The following is a 19,585-nucleotide window of genomic DNA, read 5'->3' as shown; positions in this document are numbered from 1 at the left end:
TAGAAAGAATGTGGCTTTAAAATCATGACAGACTTAATTTCAAATCTCAACTCTGCTATGTATTAGTTGTGAGATCCTGGGCAAGTTATTTAATCTCTTGTGACTATTTCTTCATCTGTAATTCACAGACATGGGTATTAATATTATTATGTCGATGATGAAGGCTTGCTGCAAAGCTCAAATGAGCTAATGCTTGTAAAGTCTTAGCATGATGCCTGGAAGGTTAAGTCTTCAATAAGCATCAGCTCCTACTATGAACTGAACGAAGAGCAGGTTCTCTTTAGGCATTTGTACAGATCACGCTGAATGAATGTGATGGAGTGAAATATGCTATAGGTTTCCTATGGTGAACAAAACATTGGAAGGGATTTAAATCTCTACCAAAATTGGACCAGTTAGGTAAATTACAGGGTAAATGCTAAAGAAACCCTCCCTTTGTGATACCATGTATTATATAAACCAAATGTCATTTGTGGTTACCCTTTGAGATTCAAAAATTGACTTGAACCATATCCCACATAGAGTGAGAAGTCCCAGGGGGACAATGCCATAAAGATTGAGGGTGGGGGGTGGGGGTTGAAGCAGTTTTTATTGCCCTGTTTCACCTGACATCCACTGACACTTCAGTGTATGAATTATCTTGCTGTGCTGTCTTTTTCTTCACTAGTTACACCACATTGAGTCCCACCCTCAGTCTCTCACTCCCAAGGCAACATTGATACAAAACTGTGTATCTGCTTTTACTGAAGAGTTGGGGCAATGAAGAGGATTTGCATTTCAGCATCACAGTTTGTAAAAGTCCTTTGCCCTCCCGCCTCCAGGGGGGCTTTTCACGACACTCCCCTCAGGGTCTTTAGTCTCCAGCCCTATTGCTTGGTCCCATTCCTTTTTTCTGCTGTCAACTCTCTACCCTCCAATCTCTGCTAACTTTCTTTGCAGAAGAGGTGATTTGAGGTTGGTCTCCTTCTAGATGGTGGGGCGGGGGTGGGGGGTAGGTCTCATTTTCTAAATAAGTCCATTAAAGTATCTTCTGAAACAAATGTAGTTTTGCCTCTCAGAGAACCCTGATGTTATTGTCATTTTGTAATTTATGTATATGGCTCCATGGGCTGACTGTGAGCTCTTTTAGGGCATGAACTTATGCCAGATCTATGTATCAGGAGGTGGAATAATATAGTGGTGAATAATTCACATAATTGGCTGGGCCCAAATATTGGGTCCACTATTTTTTATTTTTATTTTGAGACAGGGTCTCACTCTGTCACCCAGGCGGGAGTGCAGTGGTGTGATCTCAGTTCATTGCAACCTCCACCTCCTGGGTTCAAGTGATCCTCCCACTTTAGCTCCCCATGTAGCTTGTAGCTGGGATTACAGGCATCCGCCACCATGCCTGGCTAATTTTTGTATTTTTTGTAGAGACAAGGTTTCACCATTTTGCTCGGCTGGTCTCAAACTCCTGAGCTCAGGTGATCCACCTGCCTTGGCCTCCCAGAGTGCTAGGATTACAGGCGTGAGTCACTGCACCTGGCCAGCTCCATTACTTATTAATAACCATCTTACAAAATAGGATGTAGAGAAGATTGAAATAATATAGTTAAACCAGTGTCGGAGGCATTCATTGGGTGTTCAGCAAATGCCTGCATTAATTACTCCTGGACGGATCCCTTGCTGTCAGTCTGCAGTGACTAGTTTCAAGTGTGGTGGCATTTGCCATTGCAAGCTGGGAAGGGGCCTTTGGTGAGGACAAAATGCGTGACTGAGTAACCCAGTTCCCTGAAGACATAGAAAGATAAAATATGGGTTTTTAGATTTTTTTTCCTTGGTAAGATTGTAGTTTAAATATCTGGACACTTAAATAAAGGAAATTTTTACTTAATTAGGCTTGGGAGAAGAGTGGAAAATAGTTCAACAGTTTCATCTTAACAGTAACACAAGCCACAAAGCCTTTTCAGGCTTCCTTTCTCATAACTAATCCCCCAACACTGAAGATTCATTTGGGGGCTTTTTTCTCTCTTTCTACAAACAGAATAAAACAAGGTAAGTTTAAAAATTCTTTATTTGAATTTTAGAGAAATAACAGGTATTATATTATAAAGACTTGCTTGAAAGTATGAAATAGTCTGTTGTTATTATTTCTTTAGGTTTTGCAAACCAACATCATTATTAAGGGAGAGAATGGTACATCTCTCCTCCTCATCTTTAACACGTTCTTCAGTTGGCATGGGTACAACCTGAGCAAAAAGATCCTGGTGAAATGGTATCTCTGACATTCCCTCCTCAGTTCTAATGGCTCCATGGATGAAGCCCTACTGGACTTAGATCAGCCATACTTGCCAAAGTGGTAACAGGAAACCAGTGCCTCAAAGGCTAGTAGTGCATAGTAGTTTTCATCTAAAGCTCTGTTTCCCCATCATCTCCTCTGTCCTGGTGACTGGCCTGGAAATTATGGCAAGTATGAGTTAAAATGGACCAATACACAATTGCTGTGAAAGTCAACCTGCTAATCTCTAGCTGGGATTAACATAAAGGGGATATGCCAAGCCTCCTGGTTTATTCAACTTCATTGAGAGCAAACAGCACAACAGTGTTGTTTGTTGGCCTTGGCAAATGATAAACTATGATTTATTTACTCCTTAGGTACCAAGCCTAATATAATTAAAAGTATTTTAGTGTGCTAAATCCCTAATGCTTAAAGTTAGTAAACCAATATGTTGAGAATGGCACCCACTGTGTGACAGTGGCTGGCCATGACATGGATTCATACGTAAGATCAAATTTCCTAATCAGATACCTTTGTGATTCTTCTTTGCATAAATTCGATTGCATCTAATAACACAGATATTAGAACAAACTGCCGAAAGTTCTAGTCTTACCCAAAATAAACTGTTTTAAGCTTAGTCATTAAAAAGATAAGAACAGAACACACTTTACTTTCTTTTTTTTTAGGTAGGAGAAAACTGCTTTTCTTTTACAAGCATAGTTCCTTTTGGATTCTGGCAATATCTTTTTGGATAGTCCAGTATTATTTCCTAGAAAATTAAAAATCAATCCCAGTCCCTGTGGGTGGAAGGAAATGGGAATATTCATTTCCAAATGTTATTAGGGGTGGGAATGAACATTTCTTATATTTCATTCTCTATCTTTTAGGCTTTATTCTTGTTTTTAAAAGTTATAATTGGTATTCATATTAGCAGCAACAATCCTAATTTCTGTAAGTTAAAACGACTCAGGACTGATGAAAATAACATTTTTGGTAAGGAATATGGAGTCCACAGGTGGTAATAAGTGTCTATCAATTTTGGCAATTAACAATCTTATTTAAGAGGTTAATTGGTATGAAATAGCCAATAGTTAATTGGTATGAAATAGCAAATAGCCAATGAAAAGATCTCAGTTGGCTGAAGGAAGCTGAGTCAGCCCATTAGTATGCCGTGGAAAGAGGGCTTTCATGGCTGGAAAATTTCCCATGACTTCAGAGTGAAAGGGGGCATCGCATCAGGCTCTAGCTCTTCAGGCTGTGAAAGCAAAAGTGGTTACTTCTAATATGTTGTTGAAAGTGAAAGTCACTTTGAAACTTTGCAATGTGTTAGAAAGTCAAATACAATTACAAGTTTTTCCTGTAATACATTTCTGTCAAGTTTCACAACCTGAGCTTAGTAAAATGGCAAGAATCAAAAAATAGTAGGAAAGTGGCAAAGAGCTTGAGAGTTTTCCAGTTTTAACGATGCTAAATGCTGCCATGGCAGTCTCACCAGCCTCTTGCTGCGGTGACTACCGGGGAACACACACTGGGGAGGAAGGTTCAGGCCAAGAGGATTTAATCAGGATGATGTCTCTTTAAAAAATGATTTGAAAAATCAATTTGAATCCCAAGTTCCTTGTCTGTTTCTAAATTTGCTTGGAACACTTAAGAATGACTCACATAACATTGCTTTCAAATACCTCCATGTCTACTTCTTACTGGCAAGAAATGGCAAAGAAATGCCAGTTTTGTGCTGGAACTTGTAGTCATTTTTTTTTTTTTTAATTAGATGATGCTCTGAGTTTTATAATTATGGTCTGAGTTTTATATTTATGGGGGATTTTTTACTTGTGAAAACACAAATCCCACCCAAAACTCAATGTGAAATTTCTGTACAAGCATGGCAAACAACAGATTTGTTTCAAGGTTGATCCTTTCACATTAACTCCTAACTTTGGAGTTAGTTTACACTAACACTCTAACGAAGCTGTGTCCCTGTACTGCTGGACATAAGTCAACCCCAAAGGGACAAGCTCCTAACATCTGACTCAGTAGTTAACATGAGGAAACATCCACTTACTTCCATTAAGCCTTAAAAATTTGGGACTTGCAGAAAGACTGTTCCTATCAGCCTCCACCATTACTTCTCGAGACTGCATTATTGTTAGCCCAAAGAGTACAAAATCATCTAATAACAGGAGGACCTGCCTCCTCCATGAGTTTATCTAATTGTCTCATAAGCTTGCAAAATCCCATTTAAAATTTAATAAATAAAAAATACACATATTACCCATAATTTCTGGCTGCAACCCCCAAAAGGCAATCCCACCCAAAAAAAAAAAAAAATTAATCTGGCATGGCAACTTCTCATTTCCTAAAGGGCCTTGTGCATACAAACATTAAAATAAAAACTACAATTGTGCCTAGGGATTCATTATAGCTTTGCCAGCAATTTAAAAAGTAGATTGCTTCTTTGCATTTGTCAATTTCCTTTCACTCATTTCCTAAAACTCTACCCTTAGGAGAATCCTGTTCCCTCATCTCAAAGATCCATTCAAGAATAGGCAATGACAAAGAGCGGAAGGGCTAGTGAGACAGAAAAGAAGGCAAAGCTCCCAGGCTGCTCTGGGCGGCACCTCACAGGCACCCCTAGTTCTGTGGCAGGGCTGCCGGCCTGCTACCACCTTCCTGCTCTTCGGTGGAGACTCCCTCCCAACCGCTACCCACCTTTTCACCTGGAAGACAGGGACTAACGTTGGTGAATATGACATAACCAAAATCTTCCATCTGAGGAGTTGGTAAAATGATCACAGAAAAAGCTGGGAATCGAGAGATGAAGTAAAAGTGAAGCGCTAAGAAGAAGGCCATGAGATAGGTCCTTCTCCTGTGATTCTACGTCATGGAGAGGAGGGAAACTCTATTTATAATCACCCCACACAAACCAGGTTTACACTGACCATGATACCGTATGACAGTTCCAGCAGATGAGCAGCTTGGGGATGACTACCTTGCCACTGTCTACTAGCCATGGTCACAGCCTCTGGTGTGGCTAATTCATATTACAGTAATGGGAAGGGGCAGGGTCAGGAGAAATATCCCACGATAAGACTGCCCAGTTACCTGAAGGTCTTCTGGGCATTTGCCTTATATTCCTTGGCACCCATTAGAAGAATGGTCCCCAGGGAAAATGGTTCTTGTCTGAAAATCACCCAGGATAGCCAAATCTAAGGGAAGTGCTGCACTGACTTAAAAATGTTTGTAATGTGCAAAAAGAGGAAGGTTAATTAGCACTTTTCAAACTCCAGAATCCCAGGTAATACAACAATAAAGCCCTTCTTTTCCCCGCTCACAAAAGTTGAACTGATTTCCTTGGAAAGCATTTAACTAGCTTGGACAAAGAGGCACCAGTACAGAGAGTTAGAAGTGCTGATGGTTCTTTAAAATTATTTAGGAGCCAGGCCTAATTTCACAGGCAGAAAACTAACTAGCTATGTATAATCCTTGAGAGGTTGCTATAATTTCTCTTTCCCTTTCTTGCAAGCAAGAAGAGAAATTGATTGCTATAGTGTGGAACAAGAATAAATCTGACAAAGGCAAGTCAATGGGGGTAAGAAACAGTGTTTGTAGATGAGTTACATCCAAAAATGGAAAAGTTTTGTAGGAGAGGGAGGAAGACTCACTTTAGAAACTGAAGGCAGAACATTAGAGAGGACATCACTGTCTCAGATCCATTTCTATGAATTTATCAAATGAAACATAATTGTCTACTATGGTGAAAAAAGAGGCATAGTACAGTAAAAATGAACACAACTTTTTTTTTTTTTTTTTTAACCATGGGAGGACAAAAGATTTAATTCCTTCACTGTCTTTTCATTCGAGAAAGTGAAAATCATTGCCATATTATGGGATACACTCCCTCAGCAGGAATCCACATTCAGTAATCAGGATTGTTTTAAGGAGCAAATACTTGTCAATTCTCCAGTGAAAAAGCTTTTGTCTTGTTTAAGTCTAAAGTTACTTCCATGTTCCTCAGCTGATTTTGGTATAATTTCAATAGAAGAATGAATGAAAATGAAAGCTTTGTCCTGTGGTCCATGAGGACCTATACCAGATTAGTAAAGAGAAAATATAAGTATGTGTGCTAATACTTAGTGGCCTAGAGTCCTCAAAATAAACAATAGCTGTGGCTTTAATCTCATACTGCAATCACATCAAACTTTCTATCTTTTAAACATGTGTATTAATAGAGCTATCTCCTCTCTTCGAACCCCACCACTGGCCCTTCCCTTACCCTTCTATTTTCTCAAATTTGTACACACTCCCTGACCCCCTTTGTTTAGGTGTGAGCCACAAATCCTAAGTAAAGATAAACTTTACCAACTGGGAGTTTTTCCTTTAGAAAGCTCCCAATTGTTTTGACTGTTTTTGGAGTGTTTTTGGCTGTTTTGGTTTTGAAATGTGTTTTCTCAAATAAGCACAATATCCAGAATGAGTTTGCATTAAATGAATGAAAAATTGAATCAGTGGAAACCATTTGAACATGCATGTGCGGCATAGCTTTAAATAAAATTCACTTTATGAATCAATAAGTGAAATGGCAAAAAGGAGAGGTGGATATTATTTGAAAGAAGATGACTGTTTAAACACAAAACCAACACAGAGGGAAGAGAGGTTTAGAAAGGTACAGAAAAAAAAATCTACACCAGGTAACACCAGAGGATGCAGGGTTACATTTGTCACTGAAGAAACATTGTTCTCTTGTGTCTGAATTCCAGTGCTTTCCAAATAGATGGGAAGACGATGAAAAATGGAGCAGCTTCTTTTATTTCTTCTTCTTTCCTCCTTGAATTCTAGTACGAGACAGTTCTCTGCCTGCCACCAAGGCAGAAAGCAGCACTTAGCTCACCTGCTCTTCAGCCTGGCAGGGTCCCACGCTCAGTTTTCCAGCATAGCTGCAGGGTGCTATTGTAATGACTCAGGGATGGTGCTGACAGCGTGGGCTGCCTCTGTGGCTGCGGGAGGGGAGCCAAAGAAGGTGTTGGTTTGATTCCTCTGCTGATCTCGGAGGTAGGGAGGAACTGATGAGCTTTTGATGTGGAGGATCCTGGTGTCCATCACCTGACAGTCAATCTGCATCATCACTTCGTAGTCCTGCCCATTGATCACATTCTCTGCAGGCAGGAATACACACAAAGAATAAATATTCAATAGAATGTGCATCTCTGCCATAAGCTTTAGCCCCAGAAAGACAGAAATGTGTTTTAAGCCTGTGAACTGTCAATAAACTTTCAAGGGTACAGAGGGACTCTCAGTCACTAAGCAGAGCTACAGGTGGGCAGGGTGCCAGGATGGCCTGTCCTCTCCCAATTCTAGCTCCCAAACAACCTCCATTGACTAAGCAAGGGCTAAAGCAACTGCCAGGGTTAATAACGCCACAGAGCATCTGTCCACAGACATCGTATATCTTGCATGCTTTCCGTGCAGTGTATTACTCTGGTTACAGCAACTGGAACAGAAGGGGTTTTTAGTGGGGAATACAGAGAATTCCTAAGTCCTCTTTCCTGCCTTCAACAATGGAAAGAAACAACTGTCAAAAGGACCAGCATTCCATGGGAATGGTAAGGAGACACTGGCCAAGTGTGCTTAGCTCCTATTCATCAGTAATATTTCTGACTTCATTAAGACACTTCCAACTACGAATGTAAAGGTTTGCCATTAGGAGCGCGAGGTACAGTGAACACTGATAAGTTATAGACATCCAACAATTATGCTCTTTTCCAGAGATCACTTCTCTTCCATATTGAGGAGATCTTTATTTCCAGAGTTCCTGATTCCAGGCACAAAGTGTCAAGTACAATTCCAACATGGAATTAAAGGGAGTCTATAGAACTGGCAGGTAAGCTAGAGAGCGTGTGCAGAGGGAACGGGAAAACCATGCGGAGCCATGCTTTCTACATAAGGGGCAACTCATTATCATGAGTTTAAATACACAGACAGACTATATTCCACTCCTACTTCCTACGAGGATAAAAGCTCTTGATTTTAGGGAGAGGACCAAATTACTCCCTGATTTGTAATTCTGGGTGGTCATTTTCCAACTTGTAGTCAATGAAACTTAGACATAAAACTGATGAGAAAATTATAAATAGATAATATTTTTCAAGCCCAGCTGAATAATCACAGCAATACAGTAAAAAGATGTGTGAACATGGAAGAATTCTGAGTAGGTAACAAGGCATCTGAGTTTGGCATTTTCATCTATGAATCCAGAGCAGGGTGTGGGGCTGGGGAAGAACTGCTGGCGACAGCCTAGTTCTGTACTGCCTTTCTACGAAGATGACACACAGCCAACCAATGATTTTTAAAATTAAACGTTTGGCTTTTTCAAGAGAAAGAATTGAATTTAAATGTAGAATTATTTCTATTCTACTTTTTTTAAAAAAAAATTTTAACTTTGACACTGAGCATGCCAAGCATTACAAATCTGGAGGAAGAAAATCCAAAGTCTGATATTTGATCTTCAGATTCCATTGTTACGTATAGGACAACTACGCTGTGGAGCTTGTCACTTAGGGAGCTAAAACAGGACTTTGGAGATCATCTAGTCCAGGGTGTCCTAAATCTGGGTCTAATTTATAGACTTCAGGGAGTCTGTAAGTTCCCTGAAATCATATGCAAAGTTTTGTGTGTGCATGTTTTTGGAGAGAGGGGCCATCAGATTCTGAATGGGGTCTGTGGCCCCCAAAAGTTAAAAATTACTAGACAGTTCTAATCTACCAATTCTAAGTGCCTTGAGCAGATGATATATTCTATTTTAAATCCAACAGAATACATAATTCCTCCACTTCTGTTGGTCACTCATTTGTTCCAATGTTTAAAATAGTCTTCATTGATGATAAATTTCCCATTACCAGTCTTGAAAATCTCTTCCATTATAGTTGAAGTTAATTTCCTTCTTTCCCAGCCTCAGCAGGGATGAAGAACAGCTGGTTGCTGCTATGTATTAACTAACCCTACCTATTCTTTAAGACCACTGTTACGGAAGCTTAACTCCAATTTCACAAGTACGGCTGCTTTGCAATCGCTATTACTTATCTTTACAGAAATAAATTTGAAAGTCTATAAGTTAGCCAATGTTTCTTATCACAGTGTTTTCCAAAAAGTAGGAGATGAAAAAAAGAAATCTTGTTAATGTGCTTGGAGTCATTTCATTTAGGACACGTGACTAAGTTCAGATTTCAAGGCGCCACACCAGTCATTTCCTTTTGGAACCATAGTCGCTCTCTCCCCATTTTAGAAAAACTGAAGGGCTGTGTGTGTGTGTGTGTGGGTGTGTGTGTGTGTGTGTGTACGCGCATGCACTGTGGAAGACCAAATAATGGAAAACACATGTATCAGAGACATGCAATACACATTACTAATTTTTACTGGTTTCCTGGATTAACTCAGAATCCAGATGACAGTTTAAGATCAAGACCAAGTTCTCTAATACAGCCCAAACCACCTGCAGAAGTCATTAGAGCCCATGTGCCTGTTATAGTTTAAACTGATAACTGGGGTTTTTAAAAGCTTTAAATATGAAGAAGAGATGGAAAACCTGGGAATATAAGCTCAGATGCTTTGAGGAACATGTAAAGCTGTGATCTGATTCCAAGACTCAGGAGTTCCTAGCCATGGTTGGAATGGCAATGTCATCTTAAGCCCAACCAGAAGGAGACTCAGGCTAGGTTTGGTCTAGGTGGCTTTAAAATGGGATCTCTTCCTCACACTCTTCTTCTGAAGGTAACAAATTCTGGACCAAGGAAACTATCAGCATTGCTAGAAGACGACTCTACCAGATAGCATGTGAATGCCTGAAGCTGAAGTCAGGAAGCTCCTTGACAAGTTGGATAGTTCAGCGTTTGGGGTAACATGCCATTAGGAGTCCCAACATAGCCACACCTCTATAAAGGATAAAGGAGTCACAGCAACATTCTCTGGTCTACTCTATGAGACATTATAAAAAAGTTCTTTGGGTGGCTTAGTACTAACACCCTTGGACAGTTAGTGAGGCAATCTCATCATTACTGATGAGGCTTTAATGATTTTAATTAAAGGAGGACACAATTTTAACAAAATTAAAGGAGGGCCACCAGCTTGTGGTAACTCACGGTCTTCGCAGGTCCCTCCCCTGGGTGGCTGGGCATCTGTTTATACAGTACGCACCCAGGAGCAGCAGAGAGCCCCCAAAACTCCTCTTAATCGTGGCAGATGAAGCTCCTGCTACCCTTTACTTTAAGGCTTTGAGTTCCGGCCACCCCTGGGAAGAAAGGCACCTTCAATCATTGCCTACAATTTGTCCGTCAGTGTGAATAAAAATTATCAGATCAAGTTTTAACTGTGGAAACAGAGAAGACTCTGGCTTAGATGGGAAGGAAAGGAAGGTCTCCTGAAGGAAAACACAGGCAGAGATGTGAAACACTGAGGATGGACCACACCCTTTCATTAAGGACCAGGTCTTCACTGCTAATATGCAGGGCTCTAGTAAAGAGAAAGCAGTAAAATCATGGGTTTTATGACAAAACAGAACATGGTCAACATTAGATCAGCGAGTTGTGAGAGCTGAGTTATGTGCAAAGACTGATGAACCATTTTTGTAAATGTAAATTTAATGAAAAAAGACCATGACTTATTTAGGAAAAATAGAACCAAATGGAATAGTACTGGAGTGAAAACGTGAAAGGTTCACTCTTCCATCAGCACACATTTGGGCACTGCACAAATGGTTCAAATCTTATGTTCTGGGCTTTCTGAGTAAACAAGAATGAGATAAACACTGAACTGAGTCAGGAAAAGGGTATAAAATATGATTAATTCAAATTCAAAATTAATCAGGCAAATAAAAAGGAAAGAGCTAAATGGCTTCAAACATGAGCAGTAAACTATGATTCTGAATGCCCAGAAGGGTTGGAGAAGCCAGAAAAAGTGTCTGGACATTGGAGGTGGAAAAACTCTAGGCAATGTGGAATTTCAAACAACCTGTTAACATGCAATAACTGAATTAAGCATGGCCTGCCAAGAGACTGTTAGCTGGGAGATGACTAACACACAAGCCAGAACCTTGACCATAAACAATTAAATATCTAAAAATTTCACACAAAGTTTAATATTAAAAAGTGGTAAGACTTCACCAGTACTTTGCAAAGAAGCATAAATAATGAGATTTCTATTCAGAATCAAACACTAATCCTAAAAAGAGGCAGCTTTCTCTGTGTAAAGTAGGCTGGTGACAGGTAGTGCTGCTGAATATGTGCCTGAATCCCCTGGGGTGTGGGATACGCATGTGTGGGGCATGGAAGGTAAATAAATATCCACTCACACATGGACCATGACAGACACCTTCAAAAAAAAAGAAAGAAAGAAAGAAAGAAAGGAAAAACAAGGGAGGTGGGAATACAATGAACAAGGAAATGGCAGAATGCCATGTTTTTACTGTGGTTTCTAAGAACTTCCCTAAGTTAACTCTACTATGCCATTCTTTTTTTTTTTTTTTTTGAGACGGAGTCTCATTGTCTCCCAGGCTGGAGTGCAGTGGCACGATTTCGGCTCACTGCAAGCTTCGCCTCCCGGGTTCACGCCATTCTCCTGCCTCAGCCTCCCAAGTAGCTGGGACTACAGGCGCCCGCCACCATGTCTGGCTAATTTTTTGTATTTTTAGTAGAGACAGGGTTTCACCATGTTAGCCAGGATGGTCTCGATCTCCTGACCTCGTGATCCACCCACCTCGGCCTCCCAAAGTGCTAGGATTACAGGCGTGAGCCACCGCGCCCAGCCAGCCATTCTTACCTCTAATTTTCATTCTGAGTCCTGGTTTTGACCATCCCTACACACCATGCACTGCATTTCTGTTAGTATTTTTTTCCTCTGCTTGGCAAACAAACAAACCCCCTCCTTTCCTGCTCTTTTCTGCCCAGTCTAGTTTTCTACTTAGTTCAATTCTGTTAATTCTCTGAGGCCCACTTCTTCTTAGAAACCTTCTATGGGAACTCCAGTATTGATCTTTTCCCTTATAACCAATTTATAAATGTTCCACTTAATTGAATAATGTTAAAATACCTTTAGAAATGAGGTTTGGCTCCCTTAAGAAGTGGCTGGCAAAAATTGAGATGGGGTGAAATTGAAGCTGGTAGGGGAGGGTGGTAAAACTAGAGCCCCTCACTCATAAGTGGGAAGAACGCTGAGTGAGTAACAGTCAAACTGCAGATGGGGTAAGTGCTTTCAAACTGAAGAATCTTTCTGGAGGCTTAAGGGAAAACACATGCATGGGGCAAAGAGCTTCTAGCCACCACTATGTATTCCTTTTGCTGAAATAAATTAAAAACAGTTCCTCTGACAGGAGAGATGTAGGATGGGAAGTGTCCAAAGGCAGGGAGGGGAAAAAAGAGAGAGCACGAGTTTGACTGTGACAGAGCAGAATTTGTTCACTGTGATAAGGGTATTGTGGACATTGGGCAATGAGGATTCAGATAAGGAGAGCTTGTCTAGTTAGATGATCTATAATGATGTCACAGAACAAATGTATGGGCCTCACTAGAACAGTGTATGTAAAAACCACCAACTTTCCAGGGCACTCTAAGTGGTCATGATGATTGAAGGGTATTACTAAAATTTAGTGAGCAGGGGCCAGGGCTGCTGGCTGTTCTGTGACACACAGGGATAGTCCCATATGACAACTGTTCTGTCTCTCATATAATTCATGCAGGTTAAAAAGAAATTTGATTATTACTAAATTAGTCTAGAAGCTCACTGTTTTACAATTAAATATAAAGTACTTTTACATGGGTTTAATATACCCTAAATTTCCAGGAATGAAACTACTGAATAATAATTTACTTAAGAAACACTTCGTGTTTCTGTGTGCTAAACACTGCTCATCTAATTCTTGTAACAAGCTCCTAAATGAGGAAGAATTATTATTATTCCTATTTTGTAGATGAGGAAATGAAACATGGAGACATCATGTGACTAGCCTCTCAGCTGGCAAACGGCCGGAGAGATTCAAACCTAAGCAGTATGGCTTCAGAATCCATTCTCACCACCATTCCACTTTCCTGGGAGTATTGTTTTTGTCTGAATTCAATCAAGAATTGTGTATCATTTCAGAAAATCACATCACCTATGGTCAAAGATGCTCTTGATATCTGGGTCACCATCAAGAACACCTGGATCAGTCCATATTTGTTACATTCACAGTGACAGTGCAGATCAGTGTAAGCATCTGACTTGTTCACTGTCTCCTAATGCAATAGAAGCATTATGATATATTATATATATGTATATATATAATGCCTGAACATGAAATATTCAATTAATTCAACAAACATTTAGTGAATTCCTACCACATGACAGGCACTGGGGGACACAGTAGTGAACAAAACAGAAAAAAAAATCCTGTCCTCATGGAGCTTAATTCTTATAAAAAAAAGAGAGTGAGAGGGTGGATATAGAAAATAAAGAAAATCAGTTAAGTGTAGAGAATGATGAATAAGTGTTATGGGGGAAAAAAACATGGAAGGTGATTAGGGAGTGAGTGTGGAGAGTAGCTTGCAGTTTTAAGTGCGGGGACCACGGGAGGACCCTCTGAGAAGGTGACCTCTAAAGACCCAAGGAGGCAAAGGGAGAAGAGTTGCACACACAGGTCTGAGTTTCCAGGAGGACATTTTAGTGGAGAGGACTGGCAAGCAGTAAGAAATTGGGGTGAGGACTGATACTCTGCAGAGAAAACAGGGCTAGAACCTGTAGGTTTGGGAGTTATCTGTAGAAAAGAGATAGATGGAACCCTGGGGCCACAGGGTATCACTCTTGGGGAGAGAATGCTGGGAACACTTGTGTTAAGAAGGAGGGGTATAATGGGAAAAGAGAAGGTTTGTGGTTCCATCAGATAATTGGGAGAGCACTTCTAACTGAGAAACCACACTCAATTTGTAACCTTCACTAATTCATTCAACAATTATATGAGCACTGATTATAGACTGGTAATGGCCAGGTACTGTTACAGGCTCATAAAGATTTAGATTTTGAATCCAAATTAGACAGAGGGAGGATTGCCTAAAGGAAAATGGACACCACAAAATGGATCCACAAAACCGTAGTCAACATTTGCTGAGTGGCTTAAGAAATTGGGAGGAATTACAGAAGATGAGTTTTTTTCCCTTGTGCAGCTTACTAAAGTTCTGTGAAAGCAGAAATTACATCTAAAATACTGGTAAACCATCAAGCAAATGCATTTCCTTATGTCTTCTCTTATGACCAAAACTCTAGTAGCACCCCCAAATCATATCTGCTCTTTTCCTTCATAGTGTCTTTTACAAAGTGCAATTAAACTTTGGCTTATTTGCTTATTTAATAATGTGTGTCACCCCCACTAGATTATCCACTCCACAAATTCAGGGAGAACATCTGTTTTGTTCACCACTACATACCCAAAGCTAGCACAGTGCCTGGCACCCAGCAGATGATGAAAATATAGAACACAACCTTCAGTACTGAGAAGGCTGTCCTCTAATACTTGCTAGTCAAGTCATCAAGAAATCCTTTGCTTTCTGAGAATTCAACCATTCTTGGCTCCAACTTGAGAAAGTGCCATCCCAGAATAGTTCCAGAAATGGTGGTTTTCTGGATTTCTAATATCCTCAAATACAAATTTAGACAATACTTTGTTAAGACTTTGTCCCTAAAACACAAAGTCACTTCTCTTCAACCTCAAGCTTATCTTTTGAATTCATAACCATCAACAATGACTCTTTGAAAGGTGACCCGATGACATTTCTCCCCTGGGAAATTTAGCAGCCTATGCTACAGAGGTCTAAGCTATACATGATCAAGTTCCTATAATATTTTCAATCAAGTTTAGCCCCCTAGGGCTTTTGATAGTCTTCTAGGACTATTTCAGGAAATCTGGCTAATTCCATTAAAGTTCAAAGACTAATGGTACTAGATTTGCTTTTCACTGGACCTGGCTACTCTTTTCAAAAAATGCTGCCCACAACTGTGGGAGGCTTCTTCGTTAGATCACATAAAAGAGTACCCTTTCATCGATCTCAAACACTTCCTGAAACACCATTAAAAAGAATATGACTCACAAAATTATTATTCATTTTCTTCAAATTGAGTTTCTAGACTACCAAACTGACATCTGATTACGTAGTTACAATTAGTGCCTCAAAAACAGAAAACAAGTGAACTTCAGGTATGTGTACAAAGGGGCCCATGAGAAGACCGGGTTGGGGTAAAAAATCATTTTGAAGGCTGAGTGAACTAGCCCTGGAACCTGATTTACTGTCCTAAACACAGCTTGGAGGTTTAGCCTGGGGTCGTCAGCCAACATGAGGAATGGCCTATTACTTTCTGGCTTCTAATAATTAAATCACTGGTACCACGTACTAGAAAACTGTTTTATGTCACAATCTGAAATTCAAGACCCATAAAAACTAAACCAATGTTCAGAAGCACGTCCCTATAACATCTAGTAACCACGAAATAACTACCCTAAAGACAGATTAAGGACCAAACCTCTGCAATTACTACCCGTTAGGCCAAAGAGTACTCTTTCTTCTGAAAAACTATGGCTCTTTAATTGCATTTAAAATCAAGGGATGGGAATTACATGTTCTTCTCAGAGTATCAAAATGGCATTCTCTGCAATATCTCTGCCCATTGTGTTGGGCAGGCTCAGCTTCTACAAGGAATCACTGAATTCAAATTCTAGAGCATGAAGGGACTTTAAAGGATAAGAGGACTGATACTACCAAATTACTCTCTGCCTATTAAAAAGTCTGGCACATGTTTTACTGATAAAATGGAATCTTAAAATATTTTCGATAGTTGTCACACAACGCTATGAATATTCAGGGGAAAAATGTATTCAAAGGCTAGAATAACTGCCTTAAGTTAAAATGATTGAGATCTGACATGACATTATAATTTTAGACCAAATTATAAACAGAATTCTCTTATATGCAGTCAGAAAGCAGTCTGTATAACATTGAAGACAACTGTTCTTCAAATTTGTGTTTTCATAGGAGGGAGTGTCTCTTCCTGCTATGATTTGGATATTTGTCCCTCCAAATCTCATGTTGAAATTTGATCTCTAATGTTGGAGGTGGGGCTTAAGGGGAGGTATTTGGGTCATGGGACTGATCTCTCATGAAGAGGTTAATGTCCTCCCTCAGGGGTGAGCGAGTTCTTGATTTATTAGTTCCCATGGGAGCTGGTTGTTAAAAAAAGTCGGGTATCTTCCCTCTTTCTCTTGCTGCTTCTCTTATCATGTGATTTCTGTACACACAGGCTCCCCTTCACGTTCTGGCCATGAATAGAGGCAGCCTGAGGCCCTCACCAGAAACAGATGCTGGCACTATGCTTCTTGTACAGCCTGCAGAACTGTGAGCTAAATAAACCTCTTTTCTTTATCTATTACCCAGCCTCAGGTATTCCTTTAAAGGAACACAAAACAGACTTACTACCATACCCACACAGGTAATAAAGCCTGTTGGAGGACAAAGAAACAGGTTGGACACCCCCATTACCAAACTCCTGAGGCCTCTCAGACACATCTACTTCTGTGCCTCAATTCAACTCAGACACACTCCTAGCAGTAATCACACTAGAATATCAGTTCCTGATGGGCAGGCATTTTTATCTCTTTATTCACCACTGAATCCCTAGTCCTTGACACACAGAAGGCACTCAATAAATATGTTTTGGAATACATGAATGAATGAGGCCTTTGTTGTGTAGAAATGGTCCCATAGGAGGCTGATTTAAAGAGGGTGTGGGTGACAGTGATCTCCTCTGCTAAACTCAAGAAACTGAGCTTAGCATAAGTCAGCTGCCGCAGGAGAGACAGGTTGTCCCATAGATTCAGTTTTTAACTAGATAATTCCTTTCCCCTCCAAAACAGGGTGAGAGTGGGGTTGAATACAGGGTGGAGACCAGGCTTACAAGTCAATGTATGAAACATTATTTGCCATGCTGGGTCTCATTTTCTCCACTGTCAGCAGTTCTCAGTCTGCATTGAACTTGGCTGCTTTTTAATCATATAATGTGCAGCAAAGCCTAGACGTTTGAGTACATTCAAGTGTTTACTTCCTTCAGTTCCTTACAACTGATCATTTTGTAGGCCTACATAAGTGAAACCAAGGAAACATCTTCATAAGTGTCTGGATTTATAAATAGTTTTATTGCTCCATTTAAGTTCTGCAACATGCAGCCCTACATGCCGGCAAGTTTCATTAACAATAGGTAAGGCCAAATATATGTTGAGAACCTGAGATCGCGAATTCAATCTCATCCTTAGACGGAAATCTAATCGCCTGTTGAGTCATTTAAAATTTTACTTTAAAAAAATTTTTAAAAATGTAAATTTTAAGTTTATCTTTTGAAAATAAAGGTGGGGACAACAGGATTCTTTAAAATCTTGCTTAAAAGACTAATACAGATACTACTCTCAGCAATACAATCATGGGAAAAAAGTAATTGATGACTGCCTTCTTTAAACAATTCTTATAAATGACTGAAGCTCACTTCGGTATTTTCAATATTCACTTTACTCCTGCAAATGAAGTGACCAGAAAAGATTAATTCTGGAAAAGATGGGTTAAAGGATTTTCTCTTTTGCTGCTATTGGAAACTGATCTAGAAAAGTTGTCTAACAAAGTACGAAGAAAGGATCTCCATATTATTCAGATAAAAAGTACTGGAGGATTCATGATTGAACAGCTAGTAGGGTTCACGACCAAGTACAATTAAGGCACTGCTCTGCCATGAACTGATAATCCAAACCAAAAACATTAGGAACGTACCCTTTCTTCAGAGTCTCAAAAGGAATGGCTTAAGGTACTTTGGGAGGCTGAGGGGGGTGGATCACTTGATGTCAGGAGTTCGAGACCAGCCTGACCAACATGGCGAAGCCCCCACCTCTACTAAAAATACAAAATTAGCCAGATGTGGTGGTGCACGCCTATAATCACAGCTACTAGGGAGGCTGAGGCAGGAGAATCGCTTGAACCCGGGAGGCAGAGGTGGTAGTGAGCCGAGATCATGCAATTGCACTCCAGCCTGGGCAAGAAGAGCAAAACTCTGCCTCAAAAAAAAAAGACATGGCTTAAGGACTATGGAATATTTTTGATTTCCATAATATGAAATAATTTGGAAAATACTATCCTGTACATTAAATAATTGTTCCATTCTGTTAATTCTGATATACTACTACTTAAGCATATAAATAGCAACATTTATGACTCTGATAAATGCTTCTTTTTTTAGAAATTATCAAGATTTCTGAATTATTATAAAATGGATATAGACAAGTCATCTCTTGCTATGATTACACTATTATTCTGAGCCATAAAAACGAATTCTTCTTTTTAGCAGGTGACAAAGACTCTCCTTAAACTAACTCTAATCAGACTTCCCTAAGCCCCCTGCTCAAATGGGCCTGACCTTGGGCTTCCCTCTCGGTCCTTATAGAATGCAGTTTGAGCAAGAATCCGGCTAAAGTTTAACAAAAATCCTCCACCCTTGGTATCTGATTACCCTCGACATCTAATCACCCTGGCCTGCCTTCAGCAAGAATTCTGCTGAGTCGGTCTAGCAAGAATCTCCCTTACCTTTGACGTTTCCACTTAGTAATTTTCCATCTACTGACCCCCACACCCTGCTCCTTGGCTATAAATCCCTACTTGTCCTTGTCGGAGTTAGACTCCAGTCCAATCTCTCTCCCACACTGGAAGACTCCACTGCAGTAATCCTTGTATTGTTTACATAGCCTCCCTTGAATAAAGTCCTCTCTATTGTCTTCAACAGTGTCATGAATAATTTTTCTTTAACTCAAGGAAATCACTGCTCTTAGTCCTATTTCTATTTCTTTCAGAAAATGGGAGCAGTAATTCTTACACATATACTGAGTGAATTCTGGTATTACAGCTCTGTAGGTAAGAAACCAAATGGTATTTTAGAAAATTGAAAAGTGAATTAACCATAAAATGCTCTGATCAATAAATGTTGTATCTTATTTACTTAGGAAAGAGTAAGAATACAGAGTGAAGGATAACAGCCAGGGATGGAGTTCAGGGGTGAGAAGTTTCTTGCTCTCATTTGTTTTAGAAACTAAATTCACAAAATTAGAGATTTTTTGTTGGTTTTTTAGAAGACCTGCCACATTAAAAATTATAAATACTGAATGAAAAATGAGCAAAATTGAGTAAATATCACATTCCAGTGTTCCATTTGACTGTGAAGATAACAAACACTGCTGAAAACCGAAAACTAGGCCTGCTCCATCCCCCAAGGGCCTTGCAGAATGTA

At 39.8% G+C, this 19,585-nt stretch overlaps 1 protein-coding gene across 4 annotated transcripts in view; it reads right to left on the bottom strand.

Annotated features, from left to right (window-relative positions):
• Positions 1–2,038: 2,038 nt before the first annotated feature.
• The window catches only part of ATF6 (activating transcription factor 6), a 200,166-nt gene continuing 182,619 nt past the window's right edge, over positions 2,039–19,585 (bottom strand). For 3 of the 4 annotated variants that reach the window (XM_009185668.4, XM_021926202.2, XM_017948792.2), the window contains one exon: positions 2,039–7,413. In XM_009185668.4, the coding sequence (XP_009183932.1) occupies positions 7,205–7,413 (209 nt within the window). In that variant the 3' untranslated portion in view covers positions 2,039–7,204. The remainder of the gene's footprint in view (positions 7,414–19,585) is intronic. The other variant, XM_003892980.4, reaches the window with a different exon arrangement.

The sequence above is a fragment of the Papio anubis genome, chromosome 1, assembly GCF_008728515.1.
Source record: "Papio anubis isolate 15944 chromosome 1, Panubis1.0, whole genome shotgun sequence".
NCBI lineage: Eukaryota > Metazoa > Chordata > Mammalia > Primates > Cercopithecidae > Papio > Papio anubis.
The sequence above is the reverse complement of the archived record's forward strand: the minus strand, read 5'-3'. Positions and strand labels throughout refer to the sequence as shown.